This window comes from Grampus griseus (assembly GCF_964374135.1).
Source record: "Grampus griseus genome assembly, chromosome: 12".
NCBI lineage: Eukaryota > Metazoa > Chordata > Mammalia > Artiodactyla > Delphinidae > Grampus > Grampus griseus.
Genome location: NC_139006.1, coordinates 48,501,441 through 48,520,163, shown reverse-complemented (window position 1 = coordinate 48,520,163; position 18,723 = coordinate 48,501,441). Strand labels below are relative to the sequence as shown.

Below are 18,723 nucleotides of genomic sequence, written 5' to 3'. Positions count from 1 at the left end.
GCCAAAACAGTCTTGGAAATGAAGGACACCTTAGAGAATTCACACTTTCTGATTTTAAAACTTAGTACAAAGCTGTAGGAAGCAAAAAAAAAAGTGGCATTTGCATAAATACAGAAAAGTAGAGAGTAGAATTGAGATTGCAGAAATAAACCCATTTATCTATGGTTAATTGCTTTTGACAAGGGTGCCAAGACCATTTGTGGGGAAAGAGTAGTCTCTTCAACAAATGGTGCTGGGACATTGGATATCCACATGTATTCAAAAGAGTAAAGTTAAGACCCCTACTTCCCAGCACATACACACGTTAATTAAAAATGGATCATAATTCTACATGTAAGAGCTAAAACTATAAAACTCTTAAAAGAAAACTTAGGGGTAAATCTTCATCACCTTGAATTTGGAAATGGTTTTTTTAGATATGACACTAAAAGCATAAGCAACATAAGAAAAAATAGAGAAATTGGACTTCATCAAAATTAAAACCTTTTGTCCATTACAGTACACTACCATAAAAGTAAAAAGACAACTTACAGAATGAGAGAAAATGTTGCAAATTATATATTACAAAAGGTGTAGTATGCAGGATATATAAAGAACTTTTATAATTCAACAACCAGAAAAGACAAACAACCCATTTAAAAATGGGCAAAAGACTTGAGCAGACATATCTCCAAAAGACATAGAAATGGGCAGCAAACACATGAAAAGATGGATGCTTAACATCATTAGTCATTAGGAAAATGCAAACCAAACCCACAATGAGATACCACTCATACCCATTAGGATAAAGTTAAAAACAAAGTGTAAGATAACCAGTTTGGGTGAGGATGTGGAGAAACTTGAACCATTGTACTCTGCTGGTGGGAATGTAAAATGATAGAGCCACTGTGGAAAACAGTTTGGTGTTTCCTCAGAAAGTAAAACAGAATTACCATATGCTTTAGCAAATCCACTCCAAGGTATATACCCCCAAATAATTGAAAACTGATGTTAAAAAACAAACAAAAAGGGCTGCCCTGGTGGCGCAGTGGTTGAGAGTCCGCCTGCCGATGCAGGGGATGTGGGTTCGTGCCCTGGTCCGGGAGGATCCCACGTGCCGCGGAGCGGCTGGGCCTGTGAGCCATGGCCGCTGAGCCTGCGCGTCCGGAGCCTGTGCTCCGCGGCGGGCAAGGCCACAGCAGTGAGGGGCCCGCGTACCACAAAAATAAATAACTAAATAAATAAAAAGCAAAACACAAAACCCTTGTACGTAAATGTTCATAGCAGCGCTGTTCAGAACAGACAAAGGTGAAACTGTCCAGTGCCCTTCAACTGATGAATGACTAAACAAAATGTAATACATCCACACGATGGAATATTATTCAGCCATAAAAAGAAATGAAGTACTGATGTATGTCACAACATGGGTAAACCTTGAAGCATTATGCTAAAAGAAGCCAGGTACAAAAGATCACATATTATATGATTTCATTTAGCTGAAATATCCAGAATAGGTAAATCCATAAAGATGGAAAGCAAATTCATGATCGCTGGAGGGTTGGAGACGTGTAAGATAGTGTTTTGTTTGTAATATAGCTTTGTTTTGTTTTGTTTTATTCTGCTGTCTTGACTGAGGTCCTGGCTAAAGGCCTGCTGAAGCAACCCAACAGCTTAAATAATGCAAGACCTCTAGCCAATGTGCTTGAGCCTTAATACATTGCTACTTGCAAACTAAGCTCAAAGGCTCAACGTGACCTTCAAATTCTACAAGCAGCTCAGTCTCATAACACTGTGGAGCCACAAAAATATTATTAACATCAACCTAGGAGAGTATCCATGTGGGAAGGTTGTACCAGTCCCACACTGAGCCCGTCCAAGAGCTTTCCTTGGAGATGAATTTGCCTCATATGACATCACCAATGCCCCCAACACTGAGACCACCACCCCAGCAATACCTACGGGACAAATTGGACACAGGACATTATTTATTGCTTTTCTTCCTTTGATAGTAGAAATTCTATTATGTTTCCTGAGCCTTTGTTTGCTTATCCCATCATCTTGGTATAATCCTGGCTCCCTGCCAAAGTCTCTACCCCTACGTTCCTGTGCCTAAAGGAAAATCTTGTAGAGGTTACTAATATCTGTGCTATTCTAGAAATTAATGGGCACGTAGGGACAGTTTTATGTCCTCCCCTTCCAAATCTGTATACATTTTGCTGTATTATATTGCCTCTAGTAAGGCTAGGACCTTTGCTGGCTGAGATCTCCACTACAATGCTGACTAGAGGGAGTAATATTTGGCATCATTGTCACATTCCCAGTTTCAAAGGGGAAGAATTAATAAATTTTTTTCTATTAAGTAAGATGTTACATGGTGCTAGACTTGATTTGCTAATTATTTGTTTAGGGTTTTAAATCTAAATTCATGAATAAGAAGGTCATATAATTATTTAATAATGTCCTTGTCAGGTTTGGGTTTTAAGGGTTTGCTAGATTTTTAAAGGTAACTTGGGAGTATTTCTTCTTTTCCTATTATCTAGAAGAGTGCGAAAGACTAACATTATTAATTAGCATTTACTATTGAAGCCATCTAGCTAAAGTTTTCCAGTTTTGTTTCTTGTTTGTTTTGGAGAGGTTTTTAATTACAAATTCAATTTCCTCAATAAGATTGTTCAGTTATTCTGTTTCTTCCTGTGTCCATTTTGGTTAGTTGTAGTTTTCTAAGAATATGTCCATTTCATCACAATTTCAAATTTTGTTGGAAGACTTTCTTAGTATCCTTTTATCTTTTCTATAGTCTATAGAATATGTAGTGCTTTCCTTTTTCATTCCTGATATTTACTTGTGCCTTCTCTTAAATGTTATATATTTATATGTTTATAACATGATATATCTTCTTCTGTATACACGATAACCATCCATCACCATACAGTTGACCCCCTTTACCCACTTCTCCCTCCCCTTCCCTTCTGGTAACCACTACTCTGTTTTCTGTATCTACATGTTTCTTTGGTTTGGTTTGGTTTGTTCACTTATTTTGGAGTTTTTTATTTGTTTTTTACGTTCCACATATGAGTTAAATCACACGATATTTGTCTTTCTTCATCTGACTTATTTCACTTAGCATAATACCCTCAAGGACCGTCCATGTTGTCACAAATGGCAAGATTTCTTTCTTTTTTTATGGTTGAGTAGTATCCGTTTTATAGATATATATACATGTGTGTGTGTGTGTGTGTATATATATACCACATCTCTTTATCTCTTCATCCATTCATCCCTTGATGGGCACTTAGGTTGTTCCATATCTTGGCTATTGTAAATAGTGATGCAGTGAACATTGGGGTGCATATATATTTTCAAATTAGTGTATTCATATTCTTTGGATTAATACCCAGAAGCAGAATAGCTGGATCATATGTTAGTTCTATTCTTAATTTTTCTGAGGAATCTGCATACTGTTTTCCATAGTGGCTGCATTCCCACTAACAGTTCACAAGGGTTCCCGTTTCTCCACATCCTCTCAACACTTGTTATTTCTTCCTTTTTTGATAATAACCATTCTAATTGGCATGTGGTAAAATCTCATTGTGGTTTTTATTTTCATTTCCATAATAATTAGTGATGTTGAATACCTTTTCAAGTATGTGCCTGTTGGCCATCTGTATGTCTTCTTTGGAAAAAAGTCTATTGCTGTACACCTGAAACTAACACAACATTGTAAATTAATTATACCCCAATAAAAATTTTAAAAAAAGAAACAGGATGGCAGGACGCCCCCCCCCCCAAAAAAAGGTCTGTTCAGCCCCTTTGCCCATTTTTAAAAATTGAAGTATAGTTGATTTACAGTGTTGTGTTAATTTCTGGTGTATGGCAAAGTGATTAAGTTATACATACATATACATTCTTTTTTATATTCTTTTCCATTATGGCTTATCACAGGATATTGAATATAGTTCCCTGTGCTATACAGTAGGACCTTGTTGTTTATCCCCTTTGCCCATTTTAAAATTGAGTTGTTTGGTTTTTTGTTGTTGTTGAGTTGTATGAGTTCTTTATATATTTTGGTTATTAACCCCTTATTGGTTATATGATTTGCAAATATCTTCTATTCGGTAGTTTGTCTTTTTGTTTTGTTGATGGTTTCCTTTGCTGCACAGACTATGTAATTATGTACACATAAAATCTAGACAAGTCCACAGATGAATTACAGTTGCATACAAAGGTAAAATTTTAAAATCCATACATTACTATATACCAGCAACAAATCTGAAAATAAAATTTATTTTAAAATAGCATCTGTTAGAGCATAAAATAAAACATATCTAGGAATAAATGTAACAAATGATATGCAAAGCCCCTATTCAGAAAACTATGACTATTACTGAGAGAAATTTAAAAGTGCTACATAGATAAATATGTTAATGTATTAGAAGGCTAAATTTTGTAGCATTCGCTCCAAATTGATCTGTAAATTAAATACAGTCACAAAATCTCAACAGGTCTCTTTGTGGACCTTGACAAGCTAATTCTAAAATGTATGTGGTATATGTATACAATGGAATATAATTCAGCCTTTAAAAAGAAGGAAGCCTTCCATATGTGACAACATGGAGGAACCTGGAGAACATTATTGTGCTAAGTAAATAAGCAGGTCACAGATAAATACTGCATGATTCCACTTACATGAGGTATCTATAATAGTCACGCTCATAGAAGCACAGAGTAGAATGGTGGTTGGTAGGGGCTTGGGGAGGGGAAATGGAGAGTTGTTTTTCAATGGATATAAAGATTTAGTTATGTGAGATGAATAAGTTCTAGAGATCTGCTGTACAGCATAGTGCCTACAGTTTACTGTGTTGTACACTTAAAATTTTGTTAAAAGATAGATAATCATGTTAAATGTTCTTATCACAATAAAATTAATACAATGAAATAAAAATTAATGAAAATTACTGCTGTTTTCGGGAGGCTACTGCCTCATATAGATCCACCACTCGGCCCCTGGGTAAAGGACTGCTCCCTCCTTAGTACCTTGTTCTACTCCTCGCCCTCCAACTTTCCAACAGGACATCCTGAACTGGAGTTCCTTCCAACCATGACCACTACAACCACCCTTTCCCTTTAGTCTGATAGAGAAGAGAGGCCGGGAGAGAGAAGGGAGTATGTTTATGATATCTAATAATTAATGAAAACAATAAAAATGGAATATTTTGGGCCCTTGCATTAAGATAGTAATGGTTATTCATGAGTGAGAAGATTATAGGTAATTTATAAAATTTTCTTTTTTCATCTGTGTTTTCTGATTTTTCTACAATATTTGAACAATAAAAAGTCATAGTTTTTGTAGGTAAAAAAATAATGATTTTATTTTGGTCATGTTAACTGGGATATTAAAGTCATTTTCTTCAGTAACTTTTCTACATCTCTAGTATTGATGCCTCTCAGGGTAAAAGAAACCTGAAACTACTGTGCTAAACAATAGACTAAATATGGAAAGAAAATTGACATAAAGAACGTTTATAATCTAAATCAAAACTACTTTAGGGGCTTCCCTGGTGGCGCAGTGGTTGGGAGTCCGCCTGCCGACGCAGGGGACACGGGTTCGTGCCCCGATTCGGGAGGGTACCACATGCCGTGGAGCAGCTGGGCCCGTGGGACATGGCCACTGAGCCTGCGCATCTGGAGCCTGTTCTCCACCACGGGAGAGGCCACAGCGGTGCGAAGCCCGCGTACCGCAAAAGAACAGAACAAAACAAAACAAAAAAAAACAACTACTTTAACTCCCTTCTCTGATCTTTCTCTTGTCTGATTATTTTAATTAGCCGTTAAGTGCATATATTAGCACACATATTTTTATTTCTAGGTAATGGAACTATACAAACAGGTTCATGGAGAACATGAAGAAGCTGTAGAAAATCTTGAAAAAGTCAAATTCAAAGCTAAACAAAGTAAAATAGACATGGAAAATGATATTCGTGATGATGAAATAACCATAGAAGCCTACAAGTAAGTATTTTTCACAAATGTTACTTATAGCATTTAGAAGTAAAATATTAATTAAAATGTAATATATATTCCTGTATAAGAAATTCAGATAAAGAGAAAGGGAAGAATCTAAATTGCCACATCTATCTTGTTACCAAGTTTATGTATAAATTAAAATGTCTTTTACATATGTAAACTAATTGTGTATAAATTCCTAAAGCAGTATTTTTCTGTGTCATTTTAAAGCTCTTGATACATGTTGCCAAATTGCCTGTGGCTATGCTATAACAGTATATATCCCTGCTAACTATGTGAAAAAGTAACTCTTTGAAAAAAGATTCCAGCATGGGATACTATAAAAAACAAATTATATAGCCTTGTATTAATTATAAGCATAGCATCTAATTAATTAAACTCATTTTTTTGATTTCTAGTAAAATGTAATATTTTAAATATATATAGATTAATTATATTTTGCATATTATTGACTTTTTATTACATTTCTGATGTATTTATATTTTATGATATTCTTCTACTTCCTCTTGTTGGTTTTAAATTCTTCATGTTTCTGTATGATATAAAATTTTTATTTATTCAAACTGATCAGTGGTTTAGTACAGAAAAAGTCATACTCACTATGGAGCTAGAGTCAAGTAAATATAAGCAAAATGAAGAGCAAAAGTTTGTACCTCATCCTATGATCTGGATAACATGCACTTATTAAGATATTTATATTTACTCACATCTGATGTCTATTTCAACATGTGCTTAAATATTATTTTTTTAATTGAGATATAGTATAAGTACAATATTATATAAGTTATAGTTATACAACATAGTGGTTCACAATTTTAAAGGTTATACTGCATTTGTAGTTACAAAATATTGGTTACATTCCCTGTGTTGTACAGTATATCCTTGTAGCTTATTTATTTTATACATAATAGTTGTTACTTTTAATCCCCTAAACGCTTTCGTGCCCTCCGCACTTCCCTCTCCCCACTGGTAACCACTAGTTTGTTCTCTATATCTGTAGGTCTGTTTCATTTTTGCTGTATTCATCAGTTTGTTTTAGTTTTTAGATTCCACATATAAGTTATATCATACAGTATTTTTCTTTCTCTGTCTGGCTTATTTCACTTAACATAATACCCTCAAAGTCCATCCACATTGTTGCAAATGATAAGATTTTATTCTTTTCTTTTTTATTTTTGAGTTTCATTTATTTTTTTATACAGCAGGTTCTTATTAGTCATTCATTTTATACACATCAGTGTATACATGTTAATCCCAATCTCCCAATTCATCACACCCCCTCCCCCCACCACTTTCTCCTCTTGGTGTCCGTACGTTCTCTACATCTGTGTCTCTATTTCTGCCCTGCAGACCAGTTCATCTGTACCATTTTTCTAGGTTGCACATATAGGCATTAATATACGATATTTGTTTTTCTCTTTCTGACTTACTTCACTCTGTATGACAGTCTCTAGATCCATCCACGTCTCTACAGATGACCCAATTTCATTCCTTTTTATGGCTGAGAAATATTCCATTGTATATATGTACCACATCTTCTTCATCCATTCATCTGTCAGTGGGCATTTAGGTTGCTTCCGCGACCTGGCTATGTAAATAGAGCTGCAATGAACATTTGGGTGCATGTGTCTTTTTGAATTATGGTGTTCTCTGGGTATATGCCCGGTAGTGGGATTGCTGGGTCATATGGTAATTCTGTTTCTAGTTTTTTAAGGAACTTCCATAGTGTTCTCCATAGTGGCTGTATCAATTTACATTCCCACCAACAGTGCAAGAGGGTGCCCTTTTCTCCACATCCTCTCCAGCACTTGTTGTTCATAGATTTTCTGATGATACCCATTCTAACTGGTGTGAGGTGATGCCTCATTGTAGTTTTGATTTGCATTTCTCTAATAATTAGTGATGTTGAGCATTCTTTCATGTGTTTGTTGGCAGTCTGTATATCTTCTTTGGAGAAATGTCTATTTAGGTCTGCCCATTTTTGGATTGGGTTGTTTGTTTTTATAATACTCAGCGGCATGAGCTGTTTATATATATTGGAGATTAATCCTTTGTCCGCTGATTCATTTACAAATATTTTCTCCCATTCTGAGGGTTGTCTTTTCATCTTGTTTATGGTTTCCTTTGCTGTGCAAAAGCTTTTAAGTTTCATTATATCCTATTTGTTTATTTTTGTTTTTATTTCCATTACTCTAGGAAGAGGATCAAGAAAGATCTTGCTGTGATTTATGTCAAAGAGTGTTCTTCCTATGTTTTCCTCTAAGAGTTTTATAGTGTCCAGTCTTACATTTAGGTCTCTAATATATTTTGTGTTTATTTTTGTGTATGGTGTTAGGGAGTGTTCTAATTTCATTCTTTTACATATCACTGTCCAGTTTTCCCAGCACTACTTATTGAAGAGACTGTCTTTTCTCCATTGTATATCCTTGCCTCCTTTATCATAGATTAGTTGACCTTAGGTGCGTGGGTTTATTTCTGGGCTTTCTATCTTGTTCCATTGATCTATATTTCTGTTTTTGTGCCAGTACCATGTTGTCTTGATTACTGTAGCTTTGTAGTATAGTCTGAAGTCAGGGAGTCTGATTCCTCCGGCTCCATTTTTTTTACCTCAAGACTTCTTTGGCTATTTGGGGTCTTTTGTGTCTCCATACAAATTTTAGGATTTTTTGTTCTAGTTCCGTAAAAATGCCATTGATAACTTGATAGGGATTGCATTGAATCTGTAGATTGCTCTGGGTAGTATAGTCATTTTCACAATGTTGATTCTTCCAAGCCAAGAACATGGTATATCTCTCCATCTTTTGGTATCGTCTTTAATTTCTTTCATCAGTGTCTTGTAGTTTTCTGCATACAGGTCTTTTGTCTCCCTAGGTAGGCTTATTCCTAGGTATTTTATTCTTTTTGTTGTAATGGTAAACGGGAGTGTTTCCTTAATTTCTCTTTCAGATTTTTCATCATTAGTGTATAGGAATGCAAGAGCTTTCTGTACATTAATTTTGTATCCTGCAACTTTACCAAATTTGATTAGCTCTAGTAGTTTTCTGGTGGCATCTTTAGTATTCTCTCTATATAGTGTCGTGTCATCTGCAAACAGTGATGGTTTTACTTCATCTTTTCTGGTGTGCATTCCTTTTATTTCCTTTTCTTCTCTGATTGCCGTGGCTAGGACTTCCAGAACTATGTTGAATAATACTGGTGAGAGTGGACTTCCTTGTCTTGTTCCTGATGTTAGAGGAAATGCTTTCAGTTTTTCACCATTGAGAATGATGTTTGCTGTGGGTTTGTCATATATGGTCTTTATTATGTTGATGTAGTTTCCCTCTGTGCCCACTTTGTGCATAGTTTTTATCATAAATCGGTGTTGAATTTTGTCAAAAGCATTTTCTGCATCTATTGAGATGATCATATGGTTTTTCTTCTTCAATTTGTTAATATGGTGTATCACATTGATCAATTTCCATTTTTTGAAGAATCCTTGCATCCCTGAGATAAATCCCACTTGATCATGGTGTATGATCCTTTTAATATGTTGTTGGATTCTGTTTGCTAGTATTTTGTTGAGGATTTTTGCATCTATATTCATCAGTGATATTGGTCTGTAATTTTTTTTTTTGGTAGTATGTTTGTCTAGTTTTGGTATCAGGGTGATGGTGGCCTCATAGAACGAGTTTGGGACTGTTCCTTCCTCTGCAATTTTTTGGAAGAGTTTGAGAAGGATTGGTGTTAGCTCTTTAAATGTTTGATAGAATTCATCTGTGAAGCCATCTGGTCCTGGACTTTTGTTTGTTGGAAGATTTTTAGTCACAGTTTCATTACTTGTGCTTGGTGTGTTCATATTTTCTATTTCTTCCTGGTTCGGTCTTGGAAGGTTAGACCTTTCTAAGAATTTGTCCATTTCTTCCAGGTTGTCCATTTTATTGGCATAGAGTTGCTTGTAGTAGTCTCTTAGGATGCGTTGTGTTTCTGTGGTGTCTGTTTTAACTTCTCCTTTTCCATTTCTAATTTTATTGATTTGAGTCCTCTCCCTCTTTTTCTTGATGAGTCTGGCTAATGGTTTATCAATTTTGTTTATCTTCTCAAAGAACCAGCTTTTAGTTTTATTGATCTTTGCTATTGTTTTCTTTGTTTTGATCTCATTTATTTCTGCTCTGATCTTTATGATTTCTTTCCTTCTGCTAATTTTGTGTTTTGTTTGTTCTTCTTTCTCTAGTTCCTTTAGTTGTAAGGTTAGATTTTTTTATTTCAAATTTTTCTTGTTTCTTGAGGTAGGCTTGTATAGCTATAAACTTCCCTCTTAGAATTGCTTTTGCCACATCCCATAGTTTTTGGATCATCGTGTTTTCATTGTCCTTTGTCTCTAGGTATTCTTTGATTTCCTCTTTGATTTCTTCAGTGATCTCTTGGTTTTTTAGTAATGTATTGTTTAGCCTCCATGTGTTTGTGTTTTTTACGTTTTTTTCTCTGTAATTGATTTCTAATCTCATAGCGTTGCGGTCAGAAAAGATGCTTGATATGATTTCAATTTTCTTAAATTTACTGAGGCTTGATTTGTGACCCAAGATATGATCTATCCTGGAGAATGTTCCATGCACACTTGAGAAGAAAGTGTAATCTGCTGTTTTTGGATGGAATGTCCTATAAATATCAATTAAATCTATCTGATCTATTATGTCACTTAACACTTGTGTTTCCTTATTAATTTTCTGTTTGGATGATCTGTCCATTGATTTAAGTGAGGTGTTAAAATCCCCCACTATTATTGTGTTACTGTTGATTTCCTCTTTTATAGCTCTTACGGTTGCCTTATGTATTGAGGTGCTCCTATGTTGGGTGCATATATATTTATAATTGTTACATCTTCTTCTTGGATTGATCCCTTGATCATTATGTAGTGTCCTCCCTCATCCCTTGTAACATTGTTTAATTTAAAGTCTGTTTTATCGGATATGAGTATTGCTACTCCAGCTTTCTTTTGATTTCCATTTGCATGGAATATCTTTTTCTATCCCCTCACTTTGAGTCTGTATGTGTCCCTAGGTCTGAAGTGGGTCTCTTGTCGACAGCATATATGTGGGTCTTGTTTTTGTATCCATTCAGCAAGCCTGTGTCTTTTGTTTGGAGCATTTAATCCATTCACGTTTAAGGTAATTATCAATATGTATGTTCCTGTGACCATTTTCTTAATTGTTTTGGGTTTGTTTTTGTAGGTCCTTTTCTTCTCTTGTTTTTCCCACTTAGAGAAGTTCCTTTAGCATTTGTTGTAGAGCCAGTTTGGTGGTGCTGAATTCTCTTAGCTTTTGCTTACCTGTAAAGCTTTTGATTTCTCCATCAAATCTGAATGACACCCTTGCTGGGTAGAGTACTCTTGGTTGTAGTTTCTTCCCTTTCATCACTTTAAGTATATCATGCCACTCCCTTCTGGCTTGTAGAGTTTCGGCTGAGAAATCAGCTGTTAACCTTATGGGAGTTTGCTTGTATGTTATTTGTCGTTTTTCCCTTGCTACTTTCAATAATTTTTCTTTGTCTTTAATTTTTGCCAATTTGGTTACTATGTGTCTCAGCCTGTTTCTCCTTGGATTTATCCTGTATGGAACTCTCTGCGCTTCCTGGACTTTGGTCGCTATTTCCTTTCCCATGTTAGGGAATTTTTCGAGTATCCTCTCTTCAAATGTTTTCTCTGGTTCTTTCTCTCTTCTCCTTCTGGCATCCCTATAATGCAAATGTTCTTGCGTTTAATGTTGTCCCAGAGGTGTCTTAGGCTATTTTCATTCTTTTTTCTTTATTCTCCTCCGCAGCAGTGAATTCCACCATTCTGTTGTCCAGGTTACTTATCCGTTCTTCTGCCTCAGTTATTCTGCTATTGATTCCTTCTAGTGTATTTTTCATTTTAGTTATTGTTCATCTCTGTTTGTTCTTTAATTCTTCTAGATCTTTGTTAAACACTTCTAGGATCTTCTCGATCTTTGCCTCCATTCTTTTTCTGAGGTCCTGGATCACCATCACTATCATCATTCCGAATTCTTTTTCTGGAAGGCTGCCTATCTCCACTTCATTTAGTTGTTTTTCTGGGGTTTTATCTTGTTCCTTCATCTGGTATATAGCCCTCTGCCTTTTCATCTTGTCTATCTTTATGTAAATGTGGTTTTTGTTCCACAGGCAGAAAGATTGTCATTATTCTTGCTTCTGCTCAAAATTGTATTCTTTTTTATGGCTGAGTAATATTCCATTTTACATATATATATGTATATATGTATGTATATATATATATGTATATATATGTATATATGTATGTGTGTGTGTATATATATATATATATATGCAAGCCATATCTTCTTTATCCATTTATTCTACTGGTGGAACTTAGGTTGCTTCCATATCTTGGTAATTGTAAATAATCCGGCTATGTATATTGGGGTGCATGTATATTTTCCAATTAGAGTTCTTGTATTTTTCAGATATATACCCAGGAGTAGAATTGCTGGGTCATATGGTAATTCTATTTTTAGTTTTCTGCGAAACTGCCATACTGTTTTCCACAGCGGCTGCACCAGTTTACATTCCCTCCAACAGTGTAGGAGGGATCCCTTTTCTCCACATTCTTTCCAAAATTTGTTTTTTTTGTGTTCTTTTTGATGATAGCCATTCTGACAGGTGTAACGTGATAGCTCATTGTGGTTTTAATTTACATTTATCTTATGATTAATGTTGTTGAGCATTTTTTAATGTGCCTGTTGGCCTTTTGTACGTCTTCTTTGGAAAAATGTCTCTTCAGGTCTTCTGCCCATTTTCTGATTGTGTTACTTGTTTTTTGATGTTGAGTTGTATGAGCTGTTTATATATTTTGCATATTAACCCCTGATCAGTCATGTCATTAACAAATATTTTCTCCCATTCAGTATGTTGTGTTTTTGTTTTGTTGATGGTTTCGTTTGCTGTGCAAAATTTAAGTTCCTTTTTTTTTTTTTTATTTTATTTCCCTTGCTTTAGGAGACAGATCCAAAAATATATTGCTATGATTTATGTCACAGAGTGTTCTACCTATGTTTTCTCCTAGGAGTTTTATGGTTTCTGGTCTTACATTTATGTCTTTAAACTGTTTTGAGTTTATTTTTGTATATGGTGTGATAAAATGTTCTAATATTCTTTTACATGTAACTCTCTAGTTTTCCCAGCACCACTTGTTGAAGAGACTGTCTTTTCTCCATTATACATCTTGCCTCCTTTGTCATATATTAATTAAGTGTGTGAGTTTATGTCTGGGCTCTTTGTTCTATTTCATTGATCTATGTGCCAGTTCTTGTGCCAGTACCATACCGTTTTGATACTGTAGCTTTGCCGTATAGTCTGAAATGAAGGCGCGTGAATCCTCCAGGATTCCTCCTCTTCTTTCTCAAGGTTGTTTTAATTATTTGCAGTCTTTTGTATTTCCCTAAAAATTATAAAATTATTTGTTCTTGTTCTGTGAAAAAAGCCATTGGTCTTTTGATAGGGATTTCATTGAATCTGTAGATTGCTTTTGGTAGTATGGTCATTTTTACAATATTAATTTTTACAATCCAAGAACACAGTATATCTTTCCATTTATTTGTGTAGTCTTCAATTTCTTTCATCAGCATCTTATAGTTTTCTGAGTACCTGTCTTTTACCTCCTGAGGTAGGTTTATTCCTAGATATTTTATTCTTTTTGATGAAATAGCAAATGGGACTGTTTCCTTAATTTTACTTTCTGATAGTTTGTTAGTGTAGAGAAATGCAACAGATTTCTGGATATTAATTTTGTATCCTGCAACTTTAGTGAATTCATTGATGAGCTCTAGTAGCTTTCTGGTGGTGTCTTTAGGATTTTCTATGACTACTATCATGTTACCTACAAACAGCGACAATATTACTTCTTCCTTTCCAATTTGGATTTTTTTTTTTTTTTTTTTTTTTGCAGTTCGCGGGCCTCTCACTGTTGTGGCCTCTCCTGTTGCGGAGCACAGGCTCTGGATGTGCAGGCTCAGCAGCCATGGCTCACAGGCCCAGCCGCTCCACGGCATGTGGGATCTTCCCGGACCAGGGCATGAACCCATGTCCCCTGTATCAGCAGGCGGACTCTCAATCACTGCGCCACCAGGGAAGCCCTCCAATTTGGATTTTTATAAATTTCTTTTTCTTGTCTATGCTATGGTTAGGACTTCCAAGACTATGATGAATAAAAGTGACCAGAGTGGGCAACTTTGCTTTGTTCCTATCTTAGAGGAAGTGTTTTCAGCTTTTCACCAATCAGTATGATGTTATCTATGGGTTTGTCATATATGGCCTTTATTATGTTGAGGTATATTCCCTCTATTCCCACTTTAAGAGTTTTTATCAAAAATGGATGTTGAATTTTGTCAAAAGCTTTTTCAACATCTATTGAGATGATCCTATGCTTTTTATTCACATTAACTAATTTGTGGATATTGAAAAATCCTTGTATCCCTGGGATAAATTCCACTTGATCACACTGTATGATACTTTAAATGTTTCTTTGGGTTCCATTTGCTAATATTTTGTTGAGGATTTTTGGATCTGTGTCCATCAGTTATATTGACCTGTAATTTTCTTTTTTTGAGATATTTCAGTCTGGTTTTGGTAACAGGGTGTTTCTGGCCTTGTGGAATGAGTTCAGAAATGTTCCTTCCTCTGCAGTTTTTTGGAATAGTTTGAGGATAGGTGTTAACTCTTCTCTAAATATTTGATAGAATTCACCTGTGAAGCCACCTGGTCCTGGACTTTTGTTCACTGAGAGTTTTAAAATTACTGATTCAATTTCATTACTGGTAATTGGTCTGTTCATATTTTGTATTTCTTCCTGGTTCAGTCTTGTGTGATTGTACATTTCTAAGAATTTGTCCATTTATTCTAGATTGTCCATTTTATTGGAATATAGTTGTTCATAGTAGTCTCTTATGATCTTTTGTATTTCTGTGGTATCAGTTGTAACTTCTCGTTGTTCATTTCTTTTTTTTGGTGGGGGGAAGGGGGCCCTCTCTCTTTTTCTTGATGACAGAAGAGAATTTTTTTCATTAATCTATTTGGCACAAACACATGTTTGTCCATATTAATTACAAATACAACATTATCCATCTTGTACCATTTTCTAAAATTTTTCCTTCTCAATTTTGAATTAGCTGGTGATTTTTATAATTAATATTTAGATGGACCCAAAGGCATATTATTATTACTTCCGTTACTCATTATTATTTGTTACACCATATAACTTACTCGTTAATTTTCTTCTCATTTACGTACATTTTCCAGAAGTTCTTTTATAAGCATCAGTGGAGTCATAAATGCTTTATTAAATAAAATTTTAAAGATATGTTTAATTTTCCTTCACTATTTTTTAAGAATTAACAGACATATAGAAACATGATTATGTGTGCTATCAAATGTATAGATTTATGATTTTTTATGTATATACACTCATGTCACCATGCCCCAGGTTAAGATATAAAAAGTTTCCAGCATACTAGAAGTTTTTTCTTGTTCTCCTTCTCAGTCCATACCATTCTCCTAAAAAGTCATCTCCATTCTGACTTCTATCACCATGGTTAGTTTGGTCTGTTCTTGAATTCCATATAAATGGAAACACACAGCATATATTCTTTGGTGTCTTGATTGCTCTACTTTATAGTAATTCTTAACAGGTAAAATGATTCTTCCCATTTTATTCTTCTAAATTTATTCTGATTTAGCAGATACAAGAATGATGAAATCTAAAGTACCAGTGGGGGCAAACCTAGTAACAAAGTTTTACACTGAAAAATTCTTAGAAGGCTGAGGAATTGGTGGCAGCAGTTGATGCTTCAGGAAATAGGGATGAGGAGATAACTAAAATAATACTTAGCTCCTGCATTCCATGACACTGGGCAATTGCTCACTTCTTAGTCAAAATCTAGTTTATTATCTGGACTGGGGAAATGGATACCACTGAGAGAAGAAAAATTAACTTCATAAGGAGGAAATTTAACCAAACATGTACATTTTAAATGCTCAGGCTCCCAATCTCTCATTATTGATCTGGCTTCTAGAATTCTGATAGGAAGCCTGTACTCTCCAGATATGGAAGGGTAAAGGAGAAGCTTCTTGCCTATTTGTTTGTTGCTTTAATTTTCATTTATATTGTGAGATTATATCTTTCAGTTTCAGTTATATCTTTCAGTTCATTTGACCCTACTCCTAAAATCAGGCTTATGCATGATAGCATAGCCTGGGCAAATTCAGTAAACACATCATATATTTATTGGCCATTGGCATTTATTTTCTTGTGAATTCTTGTTTATCTTCTCTGCTCGTTTGTCTCTTGGGTAAGTTTTCCATTCCATATTGCATTGTAGGATTTTATTACACACAAATGATTTAATCTTTGATCTCTTATATGGGTTTCAGATAAATCTCCCACTCTATTATTTTGTTTATGGTGTCTTAAAAAATTGGGCTTATCTGTATTACTTGCTAATATTTTATGCAAGTTATACTTTTGTCATTTTCTCACTACTTTTTTCATATATTAAACTCTAAGACCATGCTTTAAAGTGACTTTTATATTTGGAACTTGTTTTCTACCTACCAGATAAGATAAGGGATTATGTAGCTTTACAGATTAGCACTGGTCTTTTCTGTGACATGTCACATAGGAAAAAGATCCCCTTGGCAACTACTTCTCTTAAATAGGCCCCTTGTTTTCCTAAGCTGTAGTTTACCGCTTTTTAGCTCTAACTGTGAGGGAGATAAGACAGTACACCAGAGCTTTAGTAATGTGTGATCTTTCCACTTTTACAGCTTCTTCTCTTCTCTTACTTTTTTCCTTTCTTTTTTTCTTTCCTTTCCATCCCTGTACTACCCAACCTCTGAATCAAAGGTGCTTAGGTCTCTCACCTGGAATCAAATCAAAAGGTGGTTTATTTTAAATAATTTACAAATCACTTTTCTCTCAGTTCCTTTCCATCAGAAACAAATTGAAGTTTTTTTCACTACTTACTGTTTATATCTAAGTAGTACTTTTCAGGAGTTTCTTTGGGATGGGAAAAATTTTAGGAATAGATAAATTGCATTAATCTACATGGTTAAGTCAGAAGCTAATTCAGCTATAAGTTAAAATATAATTTCCCCTTCAGTGCGGATAAAATCAACTGTTTTTTCTCTTAGGAAAGAGATAGATAAACTTAACAGTCTGTTTAATTTCCACTGTACATCAATACAAGCAGTTAATATTAATATTGAGAATGAAGAAGCAATGATTAAATTATTGAAGGAAACAAGGTCATCAAGAAAGGAATTAGCTGCTTTAACAAAAACGGTGAGTTTTCATAATTAAAATTTTTAAAAATACTGACATTAGCTTTGTGCCATGGCTATCTGAACTTACTCTCTGTTAATAATTAAATGACAGTTAGCCAGTTTCTTTCTATATTGGTTTTCTATTGCCTATTACCAGAAATTTAGCAGCTTAAAACAGTACCCAGTTATCATGAAGTTTCTCCGGGTCATAGCTCAGCTAGTTCCTCTGCTCCAGATCGTTCCTGATTGAAATCAAGGTGTCATCAGCCCTGCATTTCTTTCTAAAGACTCCAGGATGAATCTGCTTTCAGGCTCATTCAGTTTTGGCAAAATTCACTTCCTGTGGTTTTAGAACTGAGGTCCTTGTTTCCTTGGTGGCTGTCAGCCTGGGATCATTCTCAGCTTTTAGAAGCTACCTGCATCCCCTGGCTGGTGGTTCCCTTCAGGAATGGTGAGCTGAGTCCTCTAACACTTGGTGTCTCACTGATCTTCCCTTATGACTCATCTTTTCTGCCTTCCTCTCCTGTTGCATCTCATTCACTTTAGTAAAAGGAAGCACTAGTAAAACGAAATAATAAAATGATGAAAAGAAATAATAGTTCAGTAAAAGGCAATAATATACATATTCCTGTACAAATTTGCATTCCTACCTAGAGTTAAGAATGGGTTTTTTGCGAGTTTCTATTATAAGGCTCTTGAATTATGTTTTCATTATGGCTTTTTAAATTAATCTATAATTAAGAGTGAGACTGAGCATATATTTAATGGCTTTTTTGGGGGAGGGTCATTTGTATTTCCTTTTCTGTGAAAAACCTGCTCATGGTTTTTACCCTATACATTGATCGATGTTTTTTTTTTTAATTGATTTGTAAGAATTTGTTTTATGTTACAGATTCTAAATATTTTAAAGTTACATGTTAAAAATATTTTCACCCAATCTTCTTCCGTTTCTTTATGGTAACTTCTCATGAAGAGAAACTTCAGTTTTACTGTAGTAAGATTTAATATTTTCCTTTGAGCTATGTTTTTCTGAACTTTTAAAATAAATTTTTTATGCCTTTGAGTCAAAAAATATTCTTTGGTATTTTATTCTAAATGGCTTGAAATTTTGCTTTTCATGTTTAATAATGCTTTTAGATTAAATATGTTTAAAATATTCAAAAAAATGAGTTTTTTCTCATTCTATTACTTACAAGTTTAGAAGAAATAAACTGTCTGCAGAATTTTAGGAATGCATATTTTACTTGCCAGATATGAAGCATAATCAATTTGAAATTCATATATTGGTATGATGTGAAGTGAGGTTCCAATTACATTTTTCCTTATATAGAAAACAAATTGTTATAACTTACTGTATTTCCTTATATATTAATATTTAGAATCATCTCTCACATATGGGGCTTCCTTATTTGT

General features: G+C 34.6%; 1 protein-coding gene across 1 annotated transcript in view; it reads left to right on the top strand.

Moving 5' to 3' along the window:
- The window catches only part of CCDC178 (coiled-coil domain containing 178), a gene marked incomplete at both ends in the record, with an annotated part of 378,504 nt that overhangs the window by 57,469 nt on the left and 302,312 nt on the right, over window positions 1-18,723 (top strand). The window contains 2 exon segments of the mRNA XM_082667126.1: window positions 5,846-5,988; window positions 17,179-17,329. Coding sequence (XP_082523252.1) covers window positions 5,846-5,988; window positions 17,179-17,329 — 294 coding nt within the window.